This window comes from Corythoichthys intestinalis, chromosome 2 (assembly GCF_030265065.1).
Source record: "Corythoichthys intestinalis isolate RoL2023-P3 chromosome 2, ASM3026506v1, whole genome shotgun sequence".
Taxonomy (NCBI): domain Eukaryota; kingdom Metazoa; phylum Chordata; class Actinopteri; order Syngnathiformes; family Syngnathidae; genus Corythoichthys; species Corythoichthys intestinalis.
Genome location: NC_080396.1, coordinates 9,833,802 through 9,855,515, shown reverse-complemented (window position 1 = coordinate 9,855,515; position 21,714 = coordinate 9,833,802). Strand labels below are relative to the sequence as shown.

Below are 21,714 nucleotides of genomic sequence, written 5' to 3'. Positions count from 1 at the left end.
CTATGCAACGAATCATTTAGCCCTGTGTGTCCTATCCTCATTCGACTCAACACCACCTCCTTCCTTCTGCTTCTCCCCAATCTCCTTCCCACACCCACCTGTGACTGTATTGAGAAAAAATGTCTCCCCGTTTCTTGTGCTTCCCAATACTCTTGCCACCTCTTTTGTATGTAGCCCCCAATAATGGATTTCCCTTCCGCTCTACTCAGGACGCCCTGCCTTTCTATCCCCAGTGCTCTCAGCGATTGCTTGGCCAGGATGTCCACTACCTCATTTCCCTCAATCCCCACGTGCGCCGGGACCCACACAAACTCCACCCTGAGCCCACCTTTCTGTGCTTCATACATTAGCCTGTGCAATTCAAATACTAAGTCAAGTCTACTGGACTTCATGGTTAAAATACTCGTGAGCGCCGACCAACTGTCCGAAGCAATCACTGCCAATTTTATCCCATTTGTTTGAACCCAACCAAGTGCCATTATAATTGCTGTTACTTCCACTGCATAAACAGACAAGTGATCTGTACACCTCGTTTTAATGTCCACATTGTAACTCGGCACATGTACCGCCGCCCCAGTACGTCCAGTTTCCGGATCCTTCGACCCGTCCGTAAATACCAGAACGCTTTGCCCATACCTCTGTCCCAGATACTCCTCAGCCACCATACCCTGGTTTCCCCTCTCCCGGATCACTTCCTTAATCCCAAAATTTACCACCGGCATTGTGAATAGCCAGGGCGCAACACTGGATACTGGTACTGTTTTGCCGAACTCCAACTGGCTAAGCCCTGCCAGTTCTGCCACTGCATTCCCCACCCCGCTGAAGGTCATCTTCTGTTGATTTGTGTCCTCCCACCTGTCCATCAACACTTTCTTTACTGGATGTGTGTCTCCATGGCCCCTTACACTCACCCAATACGCAAGCATAATTTTCAATCTTCTAAGTCTCAACGGGAGCTCCCCCAATTCCACCTGTACTGCTGCGACTGGTGACGTTCTGAAAGCTCCACTGCATATTCTCAGACCGTGCGCTTGTTGCACCTCCAGCTTTCTGAGGTGGGAGTTCGCTGCCGAGGCATAAGCCATACACCCATAATCAATTGAAGACCTCATGATCGCCCGATATATATTGAGTAAGGCAGCTCTCGCTGCTCCCCAATCCCTCCCTGACAGGCACCTCAATATGTTATTGACCTTTTTACATTTTTCCACCAATCCATCTATATGCTGTGCCCATGTAAGCTTTTCATCAAACCACATCCCTAAAAACCTCACGCTTTTTACCTGTTCAATTACTCGTCCATACAATTTTAACTCCACCTCCCTATGTCTCCCATAGAAGCATATTGCCTGCGTCTTCACAATCGAGAACCTAAAGCCCCACCTGTCCGCCCACTCCTCAACCCTATTAATAGCCATTTGCATCTTCTTTTGAAGAAAGTCGCCATTTCGCCCTCTCACCCACAACACCCCATCATCGGCATACAATGCCCTCCCTACTCCTGGTCCAACATCATCAAATATATCATTAATCATAATATTAAATAAGGTTGGACTACAGACACTCCCTTGGGGAGTCCCATTGTCCACCTGGTACACCCCAGACAAGTCTGCACCTACCCGCACTTCTATTTTTCTATTCAACATAAAACTCAATATCCAATTATACAATCTCCCCTTCACCCCCAATCTAGTCAATTTAATAAGAAGCCCCTCTATCCACAACATATCATATGCTTTTTCAATATCGAATAATACAGCTATCACCATTTCCTTATTTACTCGGGCCCTACTAATCTCGGATTCCAGACATATTATATTATCCATCGTTCCTCTCCCTTTTCGGAACCCACTTTGACACTGAGTTAAACAGTTGTCCCACTCCAGAGCGTGATTCAACCTATGCACCACCATTCTCTCCATAGTTTTCCCCAATTGGGAGGTCAGCGCTATAGGCCTGTAATTTTCCGGCCTCGTCGAATCCTTCCCTGGTTTTAGAATTGGAATCACCACTGCCTCCTTCCACTGCACTGGCACCTCACCCGTTTCCCAGATTCTGTTAAAAAGTTTTAGGACCACTCCCAACCCTTGTTCACTCATATGTGCCAACATACTATAACACACCGCATCCTTCCCCGGTGCTGTGTATTTGCGCTTCACGTTCGCTAATGTTTTCTTCAATTCATATAAGCCGAATGGCACATCGAAGTCCCCGCCTGTCACCGGCCTCCTATTTTTAGTTCCCGGATACCGACTGAGAGTCTCCTCCCTACTCGCTTTGGCTCCATGTGTCAAATTCCCCATGCTGTGAATCCCAACAAACGTCTTAGCCAGCAATTCTGCCCTTTCAGCTCCCACCACTGCTTTGTCCCCCTCATGTAGAACTGTTGAAACGGTGCCCCCTTTAAGTCCATTCATACGCCGTATCATGCCCCACACATCCGACAACTGAGTTTCCCTACCAATTTTATCACAATAACCTCCCCAAAATGCACGTTTTGCCGACCTTATGCGCCTTCGTACCACTGCTTGTTTCTGCTTATACTGACATAATGTCCCCATTGTGTGGTGCCGTTTGAGGAGCCTGAACGCTCTGTTCCTTTCCCTAATTGCTTGCCTACACTCATCATTCCACCACGGAACCCTCTTATTGTAAGTACTCCCACGTGACCTAGGGATGGTATCCTGCGCCGCCTGCACTATGGCCCCCACCACTGCTTCATTAAATACCCCCGTGTTTTCCATCCTTTCTTCTGAAATTTCTCCACACCTGTCATCACTCTTAAGCCTGAACCCATCCCAGTCCGCCTTGGCGAAGTTCCATTTCATTGTTCGTACCTCACCAATCCCACACGGGTCAGTTCCTATCTTGCAAATAACTGGGTAGTGATCACTCCCCACAGTTGTCCCTTTGAGTACTCCCCATTCACAAAATCCAGCCAATTCGGCTGATACAAGTGTCAAATCCAGTGTACTTTCAGTGTTCGATGCACTATTATATCTAGTCCCACCACCATCATTTACGCACACCAGATTATTTTCCTCCAAATAGTCTTCTAATGCTGCCCCATTCGTGTCCGTATGTTTGCCACCCCACAACGTGCTATGTGCATTAAAGTCACCACACCATACCACTCTTCCCCCCTTCTGTCCCCTCACCATATCAAGATCCCCCTTATCTATTCTATTGCCCGGATTGTAATAATTTATTATATCCACGACACCCAGCCCAGTCCACAGCTTTATTCTAATCGACTCAAACCCCGCACCCTTTTCCTCTACCTTATAGTTTAAACCCCTTTTAATAAAGGTCGCCACCCCGCCCCCTCTCCTATCCCCCCTATCGTTCCTCACTGTTTCATATCCACCTATTCTGAAATCCCACTGCGGCTTTAACCACGTTTCCTGGATGCAAAAAACATGTGGTTCCACCCTCAATTCCGCCACAAACCTCTTCATCTCCTGGCCATTGGCTATAAGGCTTCGAGCATTCCATTGCATCAAAACTAAGCACATGACGGCCCACCATTCCACACTTGTGAGCTCAGAGTCTCCCCCGCCAGTTTTTCCGTTACAACTTCCCAACGTAGATCCTTAATATTCAGATATTTCTCAGCCGCTTTAACAATAATCTTGATTTTCTCAGTTTTGCTACTTGTCTGCGCAGTACAATTTATCGCCTCAACCATAAACAAAACGAAGTCCCTCTTACTCACTATTAGAGAGTCTTCATTCATTTTGACACCGCCCACGCACGCTCCATTATCCCCTAACGCCGCTATGTCAGTACCGTCCAGTCGCCTTGTCCCCACTTTCTTTGCCGCATCAGCGTACGAGATCCCCTGCGTAACCCGCATCCTTTGTATCTCCGCTGCTCTCTGACTAACCTCACAGCCCCTATACGCTGAGGCATGCTCCCCACCACAATTACAGCACTTCAGTCGAGCCTTATCCCCACACTTCCCATACTCATGCTCCCCCGCACACCTTCCGCACCTGAGCTTCACCTTACACACTGCCGCAATATGACCAAACCTTTGACACTTATAGCACCGCAGTGGAGGAGGAACAAATGGTCGCACTTCATAACTAAAATACCCCAAGAACACTTTAGTAGGCAGCGATCCCCCCTCAAACTTAAGCATAACCGATAAACTGTCAACTTTATTCCCATTCCTATTAGCCTTCAATCGGACGACCTCTGCCACCTCAGCCCCCTTCACATTTTCTTTAATCTGGTCCACAGTCACACTCGTAGGGATTCCAGTAATCACTCCCCTGTTCAGGCGTCTCTCATCCGGCAATGAACAAATCACCTCTTTCCCGTCAATTCTAGTCAGCCGCAGTGTCTTCCCCTGTTGCACTCCGTTCTGGCACAATATTAACAGCGATCCATTCCGCAGTTGTTTTACCGACTTCGATTCCCCTATAGCCCTATGGATTGCTTTAGACAGTTTAATCGGGTTCCACTCACCAAACGACGCTCCTTCCTGCGCCAGCTTCACAAATACCTTGTATTCGTCGCTTTGTCTTTCTCGATCACCGCGTTCACCGTCACTACTCGACTCCAAACACTCCAATTCCCTTCTCCTCGTCTCCTTTTCCGATTTCTTGCGCTTTTTCCGGTTTAACTGCCGTTCACCCACCTTACTCCACCCGGCATTTTCCCGGTTCGCCGTTTGACATCCCATCCCCTCCATCTCACTTCCGACTTCGTCACTTCCCTCTGCCATCACTCCCGCCAAACCGTGAGCCAATCCGACCACCGAACTGTCTAAGTCCAGTCGAACGAGATGTTACGCTCTCGCGATAGTTAAGGTTAGTTTCTGACGAATTTTGCTGGGAATTCTTTATTTATTTTTTTTTAATTTATATTTTGTTTTATATTTTAAACTTTATTCACAACAAATACAAATATTCAAACACAGGGTGAACAATTCACATGCAATTTAAAAATTTACAACAACTAGAAAAATGAACAAAATAATAATGATAACTAAAACGGTCGGGGTGTCCAAATATAAAGAAAACATTCTTCTAACAACATAAAAATGTTTGCTGGGAATTGAAAACAAAATGTTTTTTTTTCCCCCCAATGTCAAATTTGTGGGTTGGTTTCGTTCACAACACAGGAATTTTCGATTGTCATTAAAGCGATAAAAAAATTTAAAAACGGCATGTTATGATTTATATAAATGTATATTTTTATTACAAGAAAATAACTTTGAATATCATTGATTAAGAATAACTATAGTTGAAAATAACAAAAACAACAAGAAAAATAAACAATTAAAATAATAATAATAAATAAAAGGGTTTTAGTTATTTTCAACACAAGCTGTATTGTTTGTAGTCTCTTGGTCCTTATGGCCTTGGGGTTCAAATACAAACTTAAATCGTCCAAATATGAAGAAAACATTTTTCTAAAAAAATGAAAATTTTGCTGGGAATTGAAAACAAAATGTTTTGTTTCCCAAGTGTCACATTTATGGGTTGGCGTCGTCCACAACACAGGAATTTCCGATTGTCATTAAAGCGATTTAAAAACAAAACAAAACCTGCATATGTTATGATTTATATAAATTTATATTTTTATTACAAGAAAATAACTTTGAATATCACTGATTAAGAATAACTATAGTTGAAAATAACAAAAACAACCAGAAAAATAAACAAATCAAAATAATAATAATAATGAATGAAAGGGTCGAGGTTATTTTCAACGCAAGCTGTATTGTTTGTAGTCTCTTGGTACTTATAGCCTTGGGGTTCAAAGAGAAACGGAAATCGTCCAAATATAAAGAAAACTTTTTTCTAAAAACATAAAAAAAATTGCTGGGAATTGAAAACAAAATGTTTTGTTTCCCAAGTGTCATATTTATGGGTTGGCGTCGTTCACAACACAGGAATGTCCGATTGTCATTAAAGCGATTAAAAAAAAAAAAAAAAAAAAAAGGAAATGTTATGATTTATATAAATTTATAGTTTTATTACAAATAAATAACTTTGAATATAATTTGATAAGAATAACTATAGTTGGAAATAACAAAAACAACAAGAAAAATAAACAAATTAAAATAATAATAATAATAATAATAATAATAATAATAATAATAATAACTAGAAACTGCAATTTCGGGAGAAATTACACACCTTGGTCTTTCCTCTGTGGAGATACAAATCTTAGCCCCACTCAGGTCTATCAATAGAATGGACCATAATGCCAGTCATTGGCACTAAACAAAGTTAAAGCCATTAGAAAAGTTTGGGAGAATTGGACGTCCATGTCCGTCAATGGCAGCACCCTCCATAATTGTTAATGGAATCGGGGAAGTTTGGGGGACACGTCCTATTGATATCTAGTCATTTTAATAATAAATAAAAGGGTCGAGGTTATTCTCAACACAAGCTATATTGTTTGTAGTCTCTTGGTCCTTACAGCCTTAGGGTTCAAAGAGAAACTTCAATCGTCCAAATATAACAAACAAAACAAACAAACAAACAAAAACAAAAACAAAAACATTTATCTAAAAACATAAAAAATTTGCTGGGAATTGAAAACAAAATGTTTTGTTTCCAAAGTGTCACATTTATGGGTTGGCTTCGTTCACAACACAGGAATTTCCGATTGTCATTAAAGCGATTTAAAAAACAAAACAAAAAAAACCTGCAAATGTATGATTTATATTGTATTTTTTATTACAAGAAAATAACTTTGAATATCATTGATTAAGAATAACTATAGTTGAAAATAATAAAAACAAACACCAAACAAACAAAAATAAATTAAAAAACAATTTATGTTTCTCGGAAACTGCGTCGACCTGCGCAGCTTTGACGTTCGCCAACAGCCCCGTCACACTCGAGGACATGGGACCGTGAAAGTATGGCGGATGCCGAAGAGCCGTAAGTCTCAATGGATGAAAATGACATGTAATCCGAGTTAAACGCCTCGCAGTTTGGACCAAAGCGTCATGATTCAAATCTATTCCCATTTTTTTCTTCCAGGGAGAAGAAAAGAAGGCGAATAGAGGACCTGACAGACAAGTTAGTGGCGAACGCTTATGAAAGGTCCCTTTCTCTGCCCGGCTGAAGGCTCGCGTTAGGGCAGTGAGGCCAGGAGACGTGAAAATTCACATATTTAAGCAAGTCGCCGACTAAATAAACCGCTTTTTGGGGAGTCACTAATCCCATTCTGTCCAGATGTGATCGTTACGTTTCAAAAACTATGCTACAGTAATCATAGCGTTGCATCTTCTGGTCATATAATTAGCTATTAGTATTTATACTGGAAGTAAATCGTTTTTGAGCAACTGTACTCGTTTTAGGACTTGTCTGGCCTGATTAGACCTTCATTTGAATGTTTTACTGAATAGCAACAGTGGGAGAAATGCGGTTATTTTGAATCGTAAATCGAAATTTCCCAGAAAATGATGGGTATTAGCAGGGCCAGCCCTGGGTGACTAGGTGTCATAGGCGAAAGTGTAGCTAGGTGCACCCCGCAAAATGACATATATTTGAAAAATGTATCGTATTTACACAATTTAAAGTTTGAATGTCCGTCACCACTTATGGTTCACCTGAAACGAGTAATTAAAGGTTCCGCCCGTGCATGAAAGTTCCATTTAAATGGCACTTTACCCGATACAGTATTCCCGCCACTACCTACGAGCTAACGCTAGTTTATTACTTTTATTGAAAACAATGATGGACCCTTGGCTCGTTTTTCCTAACGTTGCTTTTTTAAAACAGCACCCGGGGGCTTATACTTTATTTTTATTTTAAGTCGAATTAATGTATTGACAGCAACAGAAGTGAGTCATAAGCGGATTTTAAGGGGGGGGGGGGGGGGGGGCAGGCTCCCCTGGTGGCCGAAAAGTGTCATTGCATGTAATTGACTTTCCTATATATATATATATATATATATATATATATATATATATATATATATATATATATATATATAGACACACACACACACACACACACACACACACACACACACACACACACACACACACACAGTGGGGAGAACAAGTATTTGATACACTGACAATGGGAAAACTCGTTGGCAGTGTATCAAATACTTGTTCTCCCCACTGTATATATAAACGTTGTAAAGCAATAAAACTTCAACAAAAATGAATGAAATAAACAAAACTTTTTTATAAAATTATTTTATTTAAAAATTTATTTTTTGAGCACCTTAGACAGTCATTTGCTTTGCATATAATTTAATATATATATATATATTAGGGCTGTCAAAATTATCGCGTTAACGGGCGGTAATTAAGTTTTTAAATTAATCACGTTAAAATATTTGACGCAACGCACATGCCCTGCTCAAACTTGCTACTTGTGTTTTTTGGTGTTTTGTCGCCCTCTGCTGGCGCTTGGGTGCGACTGATTTTTTGGGGTTTCAGCACCATGAGCATTGTGTAATTATTGACATCAACAATGGCGAGCTACTAGTTTATTTTTTGATTGAAAATTTTACAAATTTTATTCAAACGAAAACATTTAGAGGGGTTTTCATATGAAAATTCTATAACTTGTAATAACATTTATCTTTTAAGAACTACAAGTCTTTCTATCCGTATCCGTCCTGTGTCTTATCTTTCCATTCCAACAATAATTTACAGAAAGATATGGCATATTTTAGAGATGGTTTGAAATGCAATTAATTATGATTAATTAATTTTTAAGCTGTGATTAACTTGATTAAAAATTTTAATCGTTCAACAGCTAAAAAATATTTAAGAAAATAATTTTTTTCTTTGATTGAATATATATATATATATATATATATATATATTTTTTTTTAAAGCAACTTTTTTGGGGATTGAATGATTTAGACACAGATGTCCTAATCATAATATGGCCCAAAAACAAAAAGGATTCCTTCAATCAGAGAAAACTTTTTCAATGAAAAATTAAGTGTTCAAATGCAAATTTTTCAATCTCAAATATTTTTTTCGCATTCAAAAACTTTTTTCTATGATTGAAAATTTTCTTTTTTTTTGATTGAAGTGATTTTTCTTTTTGAAAATCTATATATTTTTTTAAGCAATTTATTTTTTGATTGAATAATAAAGAGAAAAATGTCCTAGCCAAAATGTGGCCCAAACACAAATCAACATTACTTCAATCAAAAAACAAAAAAACTTGACTTCAATAAAAAAAATAATATAATAAAAATTAATCGAAGAAAAATAGCTTTCACATACATTTTGTTTTTAGTTTGAGTTTCACATTTATTTTTGCAGTCAAACACATTTTTTTTTTTTTTAATGAAGCGACTTTCTTTGGGTTGAAAATATATATTTTGATTGAAGCAACTTGTTTTTCTTTTTTTTTAATTGAAGCATCTTTTTTTTGATTGAATAATAAAGACCCAAATCTACCTCCATATGTCTCCGCCCAGGCGATACAATTTTTGACTTCACTAAATTGGCACGACACCGGCGGGCCTACCAAATTCAAGGGATGACGATCTTGGCGAAAAGTATTGCCTAAGCAGCTTAATTTAGAAATCCCCCTCAAGAATGATGGGACACAAAAAAACGCTCACTGTCAACTTATTATTTTAAATATTCTTGTAAGTTAATTTTATTGCTGACACTGCGTTTTGGGCTCATCAACATATTGTGCCCCCCTGCCCCAAAAGTAAAACTCCGCCTATGGAGACATTCATTTCTCAGTAGTGCCAGCCACTAACAAAGTGAGATGATGCGCAAAATCTTCATGAACTAAATATGGTGGCAGATTTGTGATGGCTGCTGGCATTGTGACCACACCCACATTACTGTTTACAGTTGTGGTCAAACGTTTACATACACTTGTGAAGAACATAATTTCATGGCTCTCTTGAGTTTCCAGTTGTTTCTACAACTGTGATTTTTCTCTGATAGAGTGATTGGAACAGATACATCTTTGTCACAAAAAACAATTCATGAAGTTTGGTTCTTTTATGACTTTATTATGGGTTAACAGAAAAAAGTGATCAAATCTGCTGGGTCAAAAATATACATACAGCAGCGCTAATATTTGGTAACATGTCCCTTGGCCATTTTCACTTCAATTAGGCGCTTTTGGTAGCCATCCACAAGCTTCTGGCAAGCTTCTGGTTGAATCTTTGACCACTCCTCTTGACAGAATTGGTGCAGTTCAGTAAAATTTGATGGCCTTCTGACATGGACTTGTTTCTTCAGCATTGCCCACAAGTTCTCAATGGGGTTTAAGTCAGGACTTTGGGAAGGCCATTCGAAAATGATGTAGCCATTCCATTACCACTTTTGATGTGTGTTTGGGGTCATTGTCCTGTTGGAACACCCAACTGCGACCAAGACCCAATCTTCGGGCTGATGACGTTAGGTTATCTTGAAGAATTTGAAGGTAATCCTCCTTCTTCATTATCCCATTTACTCTCTGTAAAGCACCAGTTCCATTGGCAGCAAAACAGCCCCACAGCATAATACTACCACCACCGTGCTTGACGGTAGGCATGGTGTACTTGGGGTTAAAGGCCTCACCTTTTCTCCTCCAAACATATTGCTGGGCATTGTGGCCAAACAGCTCGATTTTTGTTTCGTCTGACCACAGAACTTTCCTCCAGAAGGTCGTATCTTTGTCCATGTGATCAGCAGCAAATTTCAGTCGAGCCTTAAGGTGCCGCTTTTGGAGCAAGGGCTTCCTTCTTGCACGGCAGCCTCTCATTCCATGGAGATGCAAAACACGCTTGACTGTGGACACTGACACCTGTGTTCCAGCAGCTTCTAATTCTTGGCAGATCTGCTTTTTGGTGATTCTCGGTTGAATCTTCACCCTCCTGACCAATTTTCTCTCAGCAGCAGGTGATAGCTTGCGTTTTCTTCCTGATCGTGGCAGTGACAAAACAGTGCCATGCACTTTATACTTACAAACAGTTGTTTGCACTGTTGCTCTTGGGACCTGCAGCTGCTTTGAAATGGCTCCAAGTGACTTTCCTGACTTGTTCAAGTCAATGATTCTTTTTTCCAGATCCATGTATGTATATTTTTGACCCAGCAGATTTGATCACTTTTTCTGTTAACCCATAGTAAAGTAATAAAAGAACCAAACTTCATGAATGTTTTTTGTGACAAAGAAGTATCTGTTCCAATCACTCTATCTGAGAAAAATCAGAGTTGTAGAAATAAATGGAAACTCAAGAGAGCCATGACATTATGTTCTTCACAAGTGTATGTAAACTTTTGACCATAACTGTATATTAGGGGTGCGGGCCTCTGGGTAGCTCACAATACGATACGATTTGCGACACAAGGCTCACGATTATCTGTCAATATGGCGACAATATGACAACAATTATCGATACCTCGGTCAGGAAATCATTCTACGTTTCTCTACAATACAACTGGTAAATAGCCGGGAATTGAAATGAGTTATCACAAGTATATGTCCAATCCATTTGAACAAGGAGGGTGGCAGTGAACGAACCATCCCTCCAACTCCACTTCAAATGGGTCGGATGTCTCTGGACGTCAATGGCAGCCAATGAGTCAATAGGGGCATTTCACATTATTTCCTGTTGACTATCCATCACATCCTGAGCATTTTGGGCATGTTTGGGTCAGTTCCTGTTGATTTTGGGGCATTTATGAGTCACTGCTGTCGTTTTTGGGTTCCTGAACAGAAAGTGACCCAGGAATGTCCCCAACTGAATAGGAAGTGACTCAATATTAACAGAAAGTGACCGGTAACAGGCCTCAAATGAACAGGAATTGACTTGTAAAAATGCCCCTCAAACCAGGAAGTGTCGTGTTTGAGTGCCATTGACGACACTAAACATCCAATACATTTTGCAGGAAGTGTCATATTTGAGGGCCATTGACGGCGCTCGATGTCCAATCCATTTTTACCTTCAAAATTAACTGGACGTCAGTGGCAGTCAATGAGCTAACATTTCTAGTGGAAGATTTAGGTAGCAACCTGTTGGTTCATTTTTTTTCCAACAGTGAAACCTTTTTAAAATGATATATTGATTACTGGCGGGAGCATACCGATAACATTTTTGGAATACAAGTACTATAGTGATATATCACCGTTTCGATATATTGTCACACCCCAAGTTTCTTTTTACTTTACCATTCAAAACTATATATTTTTTAAAATCTAATTGAGATTATCGCTCAAGTAAATATTAAAAAAATAAAATAAAATGAAGAAGAAGAAAAATTCCAATGCTTTTTATTGTTACCGTGCAGGGCACAGTGAAATTGTGATGCAGCAGCTCTCGGTTTTGTACATCTTGAAACTACTTCAGACTTTTTTTTTTTTTTTTTGCAAAACCCTATAGATGTGTGATTACGTGCACTTTTAATAATGTGTGCATACTCTGTTTTCAGAATGGCAGTAGATGGCGGCGCCTGCGACTGGGACGGCCGGTGGAATCACGTGAGGAAGTTCCTGGAAAGACCCGGTCCGTTCACACATCCGGATTTCGAGCCAAGCACAGACGTGAGAGAACACTTTTGAATGACTTCACAATTCCGTGCAACTCCCTCATAAAGCCTCAATGCGTGTGTTTCCTCAGTCTCTGCAGTTCCTGTTGGAGAAGTGCAAGATATTGGTCATCGGCGCTGGCGGGCTAGGCTGTGAACTGCTCAAAGATCTGGTAGGAAATGGATTTAAAACAATAAGAGCACCTCCAGCTTTGTTCTGACACACATGCATGTTTTGTTGTAGGCCCTGTCTGGGTTCCGACTCATTCATGTGGTTGATATGGACACTATTGACTTGTCCAACCTCAATCGGCAGTTTCTTTTCAGGTAGGTGTGTTTGTTATTTCCTGGTTAAGGTAAGCTATATTTATGTTGTTGTTTATCAATAATGTTTAATAATGAATATCAATATAATGGATTTTTTTTCTTTTTATTTAAAAAAAACTGAAAAATATATATGTATATATTTTTTAAGGTAAAGTTTTTTGAGGTGCTGTGAAATACTATAGCAAATGACTTTAAAATGATAGCAGACCATATTGTGGACAATAAAATCATTCAGACAAGTTACAGAAAAGGCTTAACAATTAAATTAGATGCTAATCAGTCTTCCTCTCTCAGCTGCCTTGGCCCCACCCACAAAAAAAAAATCTCCAAACAGGAGATGATGTCATTTTGTGTATAAATATATATATATATATATATATATATATATATATATATATATATATATATATATATATATATATATATATATATATATATATATATATATATATATATATATATATATACAGTGCTGCTCAAAAGTTTGTGAACCCCCTCAACATTTTGGAATTTTCTATTATTTCAACCTGATTTCCTAATCAATCAATTCAGTAGTTTTTTTTTGTTTTTTTAACAGTTGTGTTGTCGAGACTAAATTGAAAAGAGTTTTCATCAACTGATGTAGGTGCAAAATTGAACTGTTTGGTCACAACCAAAACCGCCATGTCTGGCGAAAAGTCAACACTGCATACCACCAAAAGAACCTTCTCCCAACAGTGAAGCATGGAGGTGGGAATGTCAAGATCTGGGCTTGCTTTTCATCCTCAGCACCTGGACAACTCCACATAGTCCAGGGAATCATGAATTCTGAGGAATATTGTCAAATCCTAGAACATAACCTGACGCCATCTGTTTTGAAGTTAAAGCTTGGCAGAAGGTGGATCATGCAACATGATAATGATCCAAAGCATTCCAGCAATACAATCAAGGAATGGCTGAAAAAGAAGAAGATTCGTGTTCTGGACTGGCCCAGTCAAAGTCCTGACCTAAATCCCATTGAAATGCTGTGGCGGGACCTGAAGCGAGCAGTTCATGCCAGACGCCCATCAAACCTCTCTCAACTGACTGCGTTCTGCAAGGAAGAATGGGCAAAAATCCCCCAAAGTAGATGTGAGAGGCTGATTAGTCACTACAGAAACCGTTTTGTTGAGGTAATCTCTGCAAAAGGAGGCGCAACATCCTATTAACTGAAGGGTTTCACATACTTTTGCACACATGTTATCTGAGTTTTTCAATTTTAACAAATAAAAAACTGAAAAGTGGGGCGTGCAATATTATTCGGCCCTTTACTTTCAGTGCAGCAAACTCACGCCAGAAGTTCAGTGAGGATCTCTGAATGATCCAGTGTTGTCCTAAATGACCGATGATGATAAATAGAATCCACCTGTGTGTAATCAAGTCTCCGTATAAATGCACCTGCTCTGTGATAGTCTCAGGGTTCTGTTTAAAGTGCAGAGAGCATTATGAAAACCAAGGAACACACCAGGCAGGTCCGAGATACTGTTATGGAGAAGTTTAAAGCCGGATTTGGATACAAAAAGATTTCCCAAGCTTTAAACATCTCAAGGAGCACTGTGCAAGCCATCATATTGAAATGGAAGGAGCATCAGACCACTGCAAATCTACCAAGACCCGGCCGTCCTTCCAAACTTTCTTCTCAAACAAGGAGAAAACTGATCAGAGATGCAGCCAAGAGGCCCATGATCACTCTGGATGAACTGCTGAGATCTACAGCTGAGGTGGGAGAGTCTGTCCATAGGACAACAATCAGTCGTACACTGCACAAATCTGGCTTTTATGGAAGAGTGGCAAGAAGAAAGCCATTCCTCAAAGATATCCATAAAAAGTCTTGTTTAAAGTTTGCCACAAGCCACCTGGGAGACACACCAAACATGTGGAAGAAGGTGCTCTGGTCAGATGAAACCAAAATTGAACTTTTTGGCCACAATGCAAAACGATATGTTTGGCGTAAAAGCAACACAGCTCATCACCCTGAACACACCATCCCCACTGTCAAACATGGTGGTGGCAGCATCATGGTTTGGGCCTGCTTTTCTTCAGCAGGGACAGGGAAGATGGTTAAAATTGACGGGAAGATGGATGCAGCCAAATACAGGAACATTCTGGAAGAAAACCTGTTGGTATCTGCACAAGACCTGAGACTGGGACGGAGATTTATCTTCCAACAGGACAATGATCCAAAACATTAAGCCAAATCTACAATGGAATGGTTCAAAAATAAACGTATCCAGGTGTTAGAATGGCCAAGTCAAAGTCCAGACCTGAATCCAATCGAGAATCTGTGGAAAGAGCTGAAGACTGCTGTTCACAAACACTCTCCATCCAACCTCACTGAGCTCGAGCTGTTTTGCAAGGAAGAATGGGCAAGAATGTCAGTCTCTCGATGTGCAAAACTGATAGAAACATACCCCAAGCGACTTGCAGCTGTAATTGGAGCAAAAGGTGGCGCTACAAAGTATTAACGCAAGGGGGCCGAATAATATTGCACGCCCCACTTTTCAGTTTTTTATTTGTTAAAAAAGTTTAAATTATCCAATAAATTTTGTTCCACTTCACGATTGTGTCCCACTTGTTGTTGATTCTTGACAAAAAAATAAAATTTTATATCTTTATGTTTGAAGCCTGAAATGTGGCGAAAGGTTGCAAGGTTCAAGGGGGCCGAATACTTTTGCAAGGCACTGTATACAGGGGTGCACATAATTTTTTTGCCCAGGTTCTCAGAGGAGGACCTGGAGATGTGACTTGGTCCTCATTGAGCTTGAGAGTCGACCCGCCTGATGCGGTAAATTTATGACAAGCTTTACTTAGAGCCAATTAACTTTAATTATATTAACAATTAATGCTTGATTAACATCAACTGGCACAACAAAATTGCCATTACTTTGAAGTGAAATGTAAAGAAATAAACATAAAAGCACCAATTCAAAATAAAGGGCATTATGCGGCTCCCACATTAACTCCAAGCCTTTTTAAAAGTGGGATGTCCTCCTCATAAGACCTCATTGAACGTGCATGTTTAGCTTTGTAAAATGCGAGCAAAAACACGTTTGTCAGTGCATGTCGCTGTTCATTACCTTTATTCCGTCCTATTCCGCCACTTGTCTAACATCGATAGTTTGCTTAATTGCCACATGCTCTGTTTTTTTTTCGTGCTTTTCAAAGTTTGGATGGCTGAAATCCTTTGACCCTACATAAAATGCGCTGCTCTTATCGGCGACATTGGGATTCTCACGGCACACTTTGTAACGCATTTCCGTGCGAGCATCATTTGCTTCTAGCCATGGTACCTCCTGTAGCCACTTTTCAGCAAAAGTCCTTTTTTTCGGTAGCTCCGGTGACGTCTCTGTCATCTGTCTGTCTTTTGACGGGGGTGGGGGAACATGGAAGTAATTACTCAGCGTGGCCTGCCTCTTCGACATTTTGAGAAGTTATTTTCTCGTGTCCGCCGCAAATACAGTGGTCAGCCATCGGTACGCAAAAGCGTATGGAAACCGTTGAGGGCCAGCGCGTTTGTCTACGTCCAGTACGCATGCGCGCATGCGGACCACTTATGTGCACCCCTGTATATATATATATAAATATATATATATGTGTATTAGGCTGCAGCTATCGAATATTTTAGTAATCAAGTAATCGACTGAAAATTCTATCGATTAATCGAGTAATCGGATAAAACATTTTTTTTAGGTGAAGAGCAATTATAAATAAACGTGAGGAAAAAAAGACATTTAATCCAATATTGAACCATTTTCAGTCAATCAATGTCTTTATTTTTGATGTACATTGTTGAAAACAGCCAACAATTGCATCTCAGACGTGACTAGCAAAAAAAAATTCACTGCTTTCACTCAAAAAACTTCTAGATCTTATTAAAAAAAAAAACATTTCTTACCTAAAAATGTTGAAAGCTGTGTGTTTTTCGCACGTGTTTCAATATAATTTCCATTTGTGTCAAGCTATTATTAAGTTCTAGTTAAGTTTTAAGTTAGTCTAAACTGTAAGTACTGATAGGATTTTGAGTTTTTGCAGTGTTCAAAATAAATGTATGATACCTGCTGTATTGGAGCACATTAGGGACCAGTGCTACTTGTTGTTTTATTCAGCAATGACTACTGAGACAAAACTGACAGTTTGCTTTATTATGTTTTAATTTTACACCCTCATCACTCTACAGCGCTGTGTTTTTACAGATTATATAAAACCTGTATGTAAGACACGTTAGCCACGCATCGACAGTGGTCATAATCGATAGAAACCTAACCCTCCGAAGAGCTAACGTTACGTGACCGAGTGACAGTAACGTTGTATTTATTAGCGATGAGAAGTGTACTGCTTAAAGATGGCGGCTGTTTACTAACGCTGCCCAGACGCGGTCGAGTCAGTCATTTCGCATCTAGTCCTAAATGGTGTTGGTAAATGGTGTTATACTTATATAGCGCTTTTCCACCTTTCAAGGCGCTCAAAGCGCTTTACACTACAGCGCCATCTACCTACTGGTGACGCAGCACCAGGAGCAATGTGGGGTTCAGTATCTTGCTCAAGGATACTTAGGCGAGTTCAACAGGGCAGAGAATCGAACCCACAACCTCTGGGTTGGGGGACAACTACTCTACCACTGAGCCACACCATCCCAATGCATGCGATATCTATGAGACGCATCAGACACTACCTGCTACCAAACTAGCATCATGCGGGCGTAGTTTTTAGCATCGTTGGCGTAGTTTGTAGCGGCTGTCGGCTGCGGTAAGTTAAAAAATTTTTTTTTTAATTGCTTCTTCTTTTACGCATTTGACGTCAGTGTGTTGTCCCGCATTAAAAGTAGTCCGGGCAAAACGTGATGCTTAGAGCTGGCAAAATTAAACGATTCCTCGAGGTGAATAAAATTACTCTGATCAGTTTAAACTCAAGTTACTTGAGTTGCTCGAGTATTCGTTTCAGCTCTAATATATAGATATATATATATGTACTGTATATACAGTATATGGCGGAAAACATTCAGGTGATTTGAAGGTCTGCTTTGAGACCCCCGATTTGGCCAAATTTAAAAAATTTCCGATATGCATGTGTGATACATCATTGGAAAGCTTAAAATCTCAATTTTCTAGGGGAAGAAAATTTTTGAACGGGAGGGCATTTAAAAAAAAAATTTAACAGTAAAACCCTAACTTGAAGTGAGAGCATGAGAGAGCAGAATTAAAGACGCCATGAATTTAAAGATATATTATCGCGTACTTACCTTGTTTCGATCCAAAAACTCAATGTAGCATGTATCACGAGTGTCAAGGCACACCCAGATTTTTGGGGGAAAACATGGTCATATAACAAGGGGTTGCAATGCAGAAATCGCAAACATCAAGGAGTGGTCGAAATGTTCTTTTTCATATATTTGCCCTTTTAAACTTTTTTTTTCTCGATTTTTCCTTGTTTGGATTGAATATTTATCATCTAACCCATCGGGGAAAATGTGACAGTAACAAAAAAAAAATACAATTAAGCGATAGTTATGAGGTAGATATCCATGACTTATTTACAGACACCATTTTTATCATTGTGACATAATTTCTTTAAAATATGTGAGTGAATAATTTTTCAAAGTTTTTTTTTCTTTCTTTTTTTTAACGAAATATTAGGCATCAATTAATCATTGTAAGCTAAAAATGACATTTTTAATAATAAATATAATTACATAACTTATTTTTATGGCTGGGTTGAAACAAAAGCCGTTGCGCGACGTCTGCAAACGGGGGTTTGCAGGGTAAAACAGACCAATTAAAAATTGTTCTGGGGCGTAATGTGCCATGAATCTACTATGGCAGCATATAGAAATATTGTTCTATCGAACACAACAGTTCATTTGGCTTAAAATACAGCAGTTTATTTTAAAGAGGAGTGCAAGAGCAGAAACGACTTTTTCAGCCTTGTCTTTGTTTTCCCGCCATATACATATACACACAAAGTGAATTCAGTAGAACTTTTTTATTGCATACCTGGTATGGGTGACAATAGTTAAACAAACCTTTGGCCCTCAAAGGCCAAATTAGTGCTAAATTCATGAAATTAAAACATGTATATTACTTGCCCAACAGTTAGAAAGTAAAAAAAATAATAATGAAAATAATTATTTTAAAACCTGAGTTTTGGCTCTCAAAGGCTAAACAGTAATAACAGTAATAATAAATGACCACAGATTCCTGTCTCTCTACTAGCCTCCCTCTCTGTGCTCCACCAGCAGCAACACACACTTAGCCACTTAGCTTACTTTGCTTGCTTCTGTCGCACTTTTGAATAGACTTGCCAGTTGCCACCCGTCCTTTGAAATAAGGAATCGTTCCGAATGGGGAATTAAAATTTGCGTTCCGTATAGAACTAATACTGAATATATATAAATAGATAAATTTCTATGCATTTTAGGAGTTTTGGGGATGTCCCTTTTTTTTCGTCGCCTGTACGGCTTTGGGCGCAAAGGGAATGTCCCTTATTTCTATTTCTGAAAGATGGCAAGCCTATTTTTGAAACAGATCTCAAATTACTGCGGCATTTTTTTCAGTAAAAGATGAGGGTGTAACGGTACATGTATTTGTATTGAACCGTTTCGGTTCTGGGTGCTCAGTTCGGAACGGAGGCGTACCGAACGAGTTTCGGGCGTAATGTAAAGTGCTGTCAAATTTAGCGCGTTAACGGGGGGTAAATAATTTTTTGAATTAATCACGTTAAAATATTTGACGCATTTAACGCAAGCGTGGAATGCCCGCTCATGCATCCCATAAGTCCACCGTTAATGACGGCTCGCTAAGGGCGTAACATAAAACGAGCCACACACACAAGTTGCAAGTGGACACAAATGTATTCACATAAGTCGAACTCGCAATTAAAAAAAATATACAAAATGCGGAAGGAGCTGGCTTCAGCCTAAGCCCAGGCCAAAACAACAAACAAAATGAAACTACACTTAAACCCCACCCGCTAAGTAAACCCTGATCTTAAAAAGGAAATTAAAAAAAAAAAAAGACAGCCACTACCTTGGCTTCTACACTAAACAAAACGGGTTGAACGAAAACGGCAGTTTACCTCTACTGCTGCGGTGCTCTTATTTACAGTGGTGAACAAGAACGAAATACCTCACTGAAAAAGCGGGAGTGTAACAAAAACAGCGATCAAATGCGCAGGTGAATGAATGGCGAGCAAACAGCTGGCGAGGAGGTACGCGGCACGTATGCTGTCAAATGCGAACTCTCAGTGTTGACTGTAAAATGACGAGCGGTCAGATGACTATTGTTAACGCTGGCTTTATTTGGTTAAATCAGCGGCAGCGACGTCTTCTGCCCGTCCGGTGTTCATCAGAGTACGTCACGTTGGGAGGGGAGGCAGCCAGCTGGCGGACACGACGATCAGCTGACTGACAGTCTCAAAAAAGATAACAATTAAACGGCCAGGCCGTCACACCACTCAGAAGTGCAGTGAGCAGCGTGGGTAACGGTAAAATGTAACATTGAAGAAAAGAAAAGCGGTTGGCCCACAGGGTGGGGAATTCAAATTAAAAATGTGATTAACTCAATTTAAAATTTTAATCGTTTGACAGCCCTTACCTAACCCTTACTTTTCGAGGCTGTGGTCATAAAGTTAATATGAGAAATTTGAAACTGTTCAGTGTTGCAACTGTTCAATTTTGCCCATGAGATATTTTTTCAAAGAAAAAGTCTTAGCCAATGTTATTTATTTTCATTTTGTTTTTCAAAATGTCTGCATTTCAGAATATTGTATTTTCTATTTTTGAGCAGAATTCTAGCGTTGTATAGGCTAATGTTCCTATTGTTGAAAGCACAAAAGTGTGTAATAAACAACTAGCACATTTATATTTTGCATTTTGTTTTATTACTGTACCGAAAATGTACCGAACCGTGACCTCAAAACCGAGGTACGTACCGAACCGAGATTTTTGTGTACCGTTACACCCCTAGTAAAAGACAATAAAAGTAAAGGAGACGAACTGAACTGACCAGGGATTGTTGCTCCGGTCCAGCCCCCTTCCTCTGGATAGCAATCCTGCTGTTGCTGCCTCAAACTCTTTGTGTTCGTTCACATGTTTCGTCTTCAAATGTTTTATCAGTTTCAGAGGTATTGAAACTTGCCGATTTAACTCCACCTCTCGAAACTTTCAGGCTGCTTGTACTCGACGGAGATTATAAACTGAAATATTTCAAGACCGGCGACATTATCCTCTCGTAGTTTGTTTTTCCTACATATGAAAAAGCTGCCCAGGCATTGGTTAAGAGCGGCTATTGGCCCGCTCTCATTGGCCTGGAGCAGGCCAATAGCGATAGCTGCTTGGCATGCAAAGGGATCATGTGTCATCACACAACAGAGAGTGTAGTGAGCATCAGGAGAAAAAAATGGCTGCGGTCAAGTGTCATAATACTGGACCGACAAATGGTATCGGCGGCCTCTTTTTTGGTACTCGCCGATACCACTATTTTGATCCGGACCCCCCCCCGCTGATTCTGGTATCGGTATCGGTGCATCTTTACAAATCAAAAATTGCATTCGTCTTGTTATGTTCTAGTCTCCCAAGCCACGTTTTAAGCTCATCATCGGCACGTCATTGTCATGAAAAAAATGTTTGTCGATAAAATATTTTCGTTATCGTCATTGTTGACGAAAACAACACTGCTCACGACTACACAACAACCTGGATAGCGATTAAAAAACGAATTATTTATCATTTGAAAATATTAAAATCGGGATTTTTTTAGTGGTACACTTTAAGTGATGGCGGGCCCAACAACGCCCTTATTGTTTCGGCTCCAATGTCATTGTTAACAACTCTTAAATGGCAACATCTCATCATTTGTCACTTGGTCAAAGCAGTGTTTGGTAAAATGTTTTGATCA

General features: G+C 39.9%; 1 protein-coding gene across 3 annotated transcripts in view; it reads left to right on the top strand.

The window, feature by feature from the left end:
• The first annotated feature begins 6,825 nt into the window (after positions 1–6,825).
• uba3 (ubiquitin-like modifier activating enzyme 3) overlaps positions 6,826–21,714 on the top strand; it is a 45,659-nt gene continuing 30,770 nt past the window's right edge. Inside the window, exons 1-5 of one of the 3 annotated variants that reach the window (XM_057830628.1) lie at positions 6,826–6,905; positions 7,008–7,046; positions 12,383–12,494; positions 12,571–12,651; positions 12,723–12,805. In XM_057830628.1, coding sequence (XP_057686611.1) covers positions 6,886–6,905; positions 7,008–7,046; positions 12,383–12,494; positions 12,571–12,651; positions 12,723–12,805 — 335 coding nt within the window. In that variant the 5' untranslated portion in view covers positions 6,826–6,885. Of the gene's footprint in view, positions 6,906–7,007; positions 7,145–12,382; positions 12,495–12,570; positions 12,652–12,722; positions 12,806–21,714 lie in introns of those variants that run through there. The other 2 variants (XM_057830629.1, XM_057830631.1) reach the window with 2 other exon arrangements.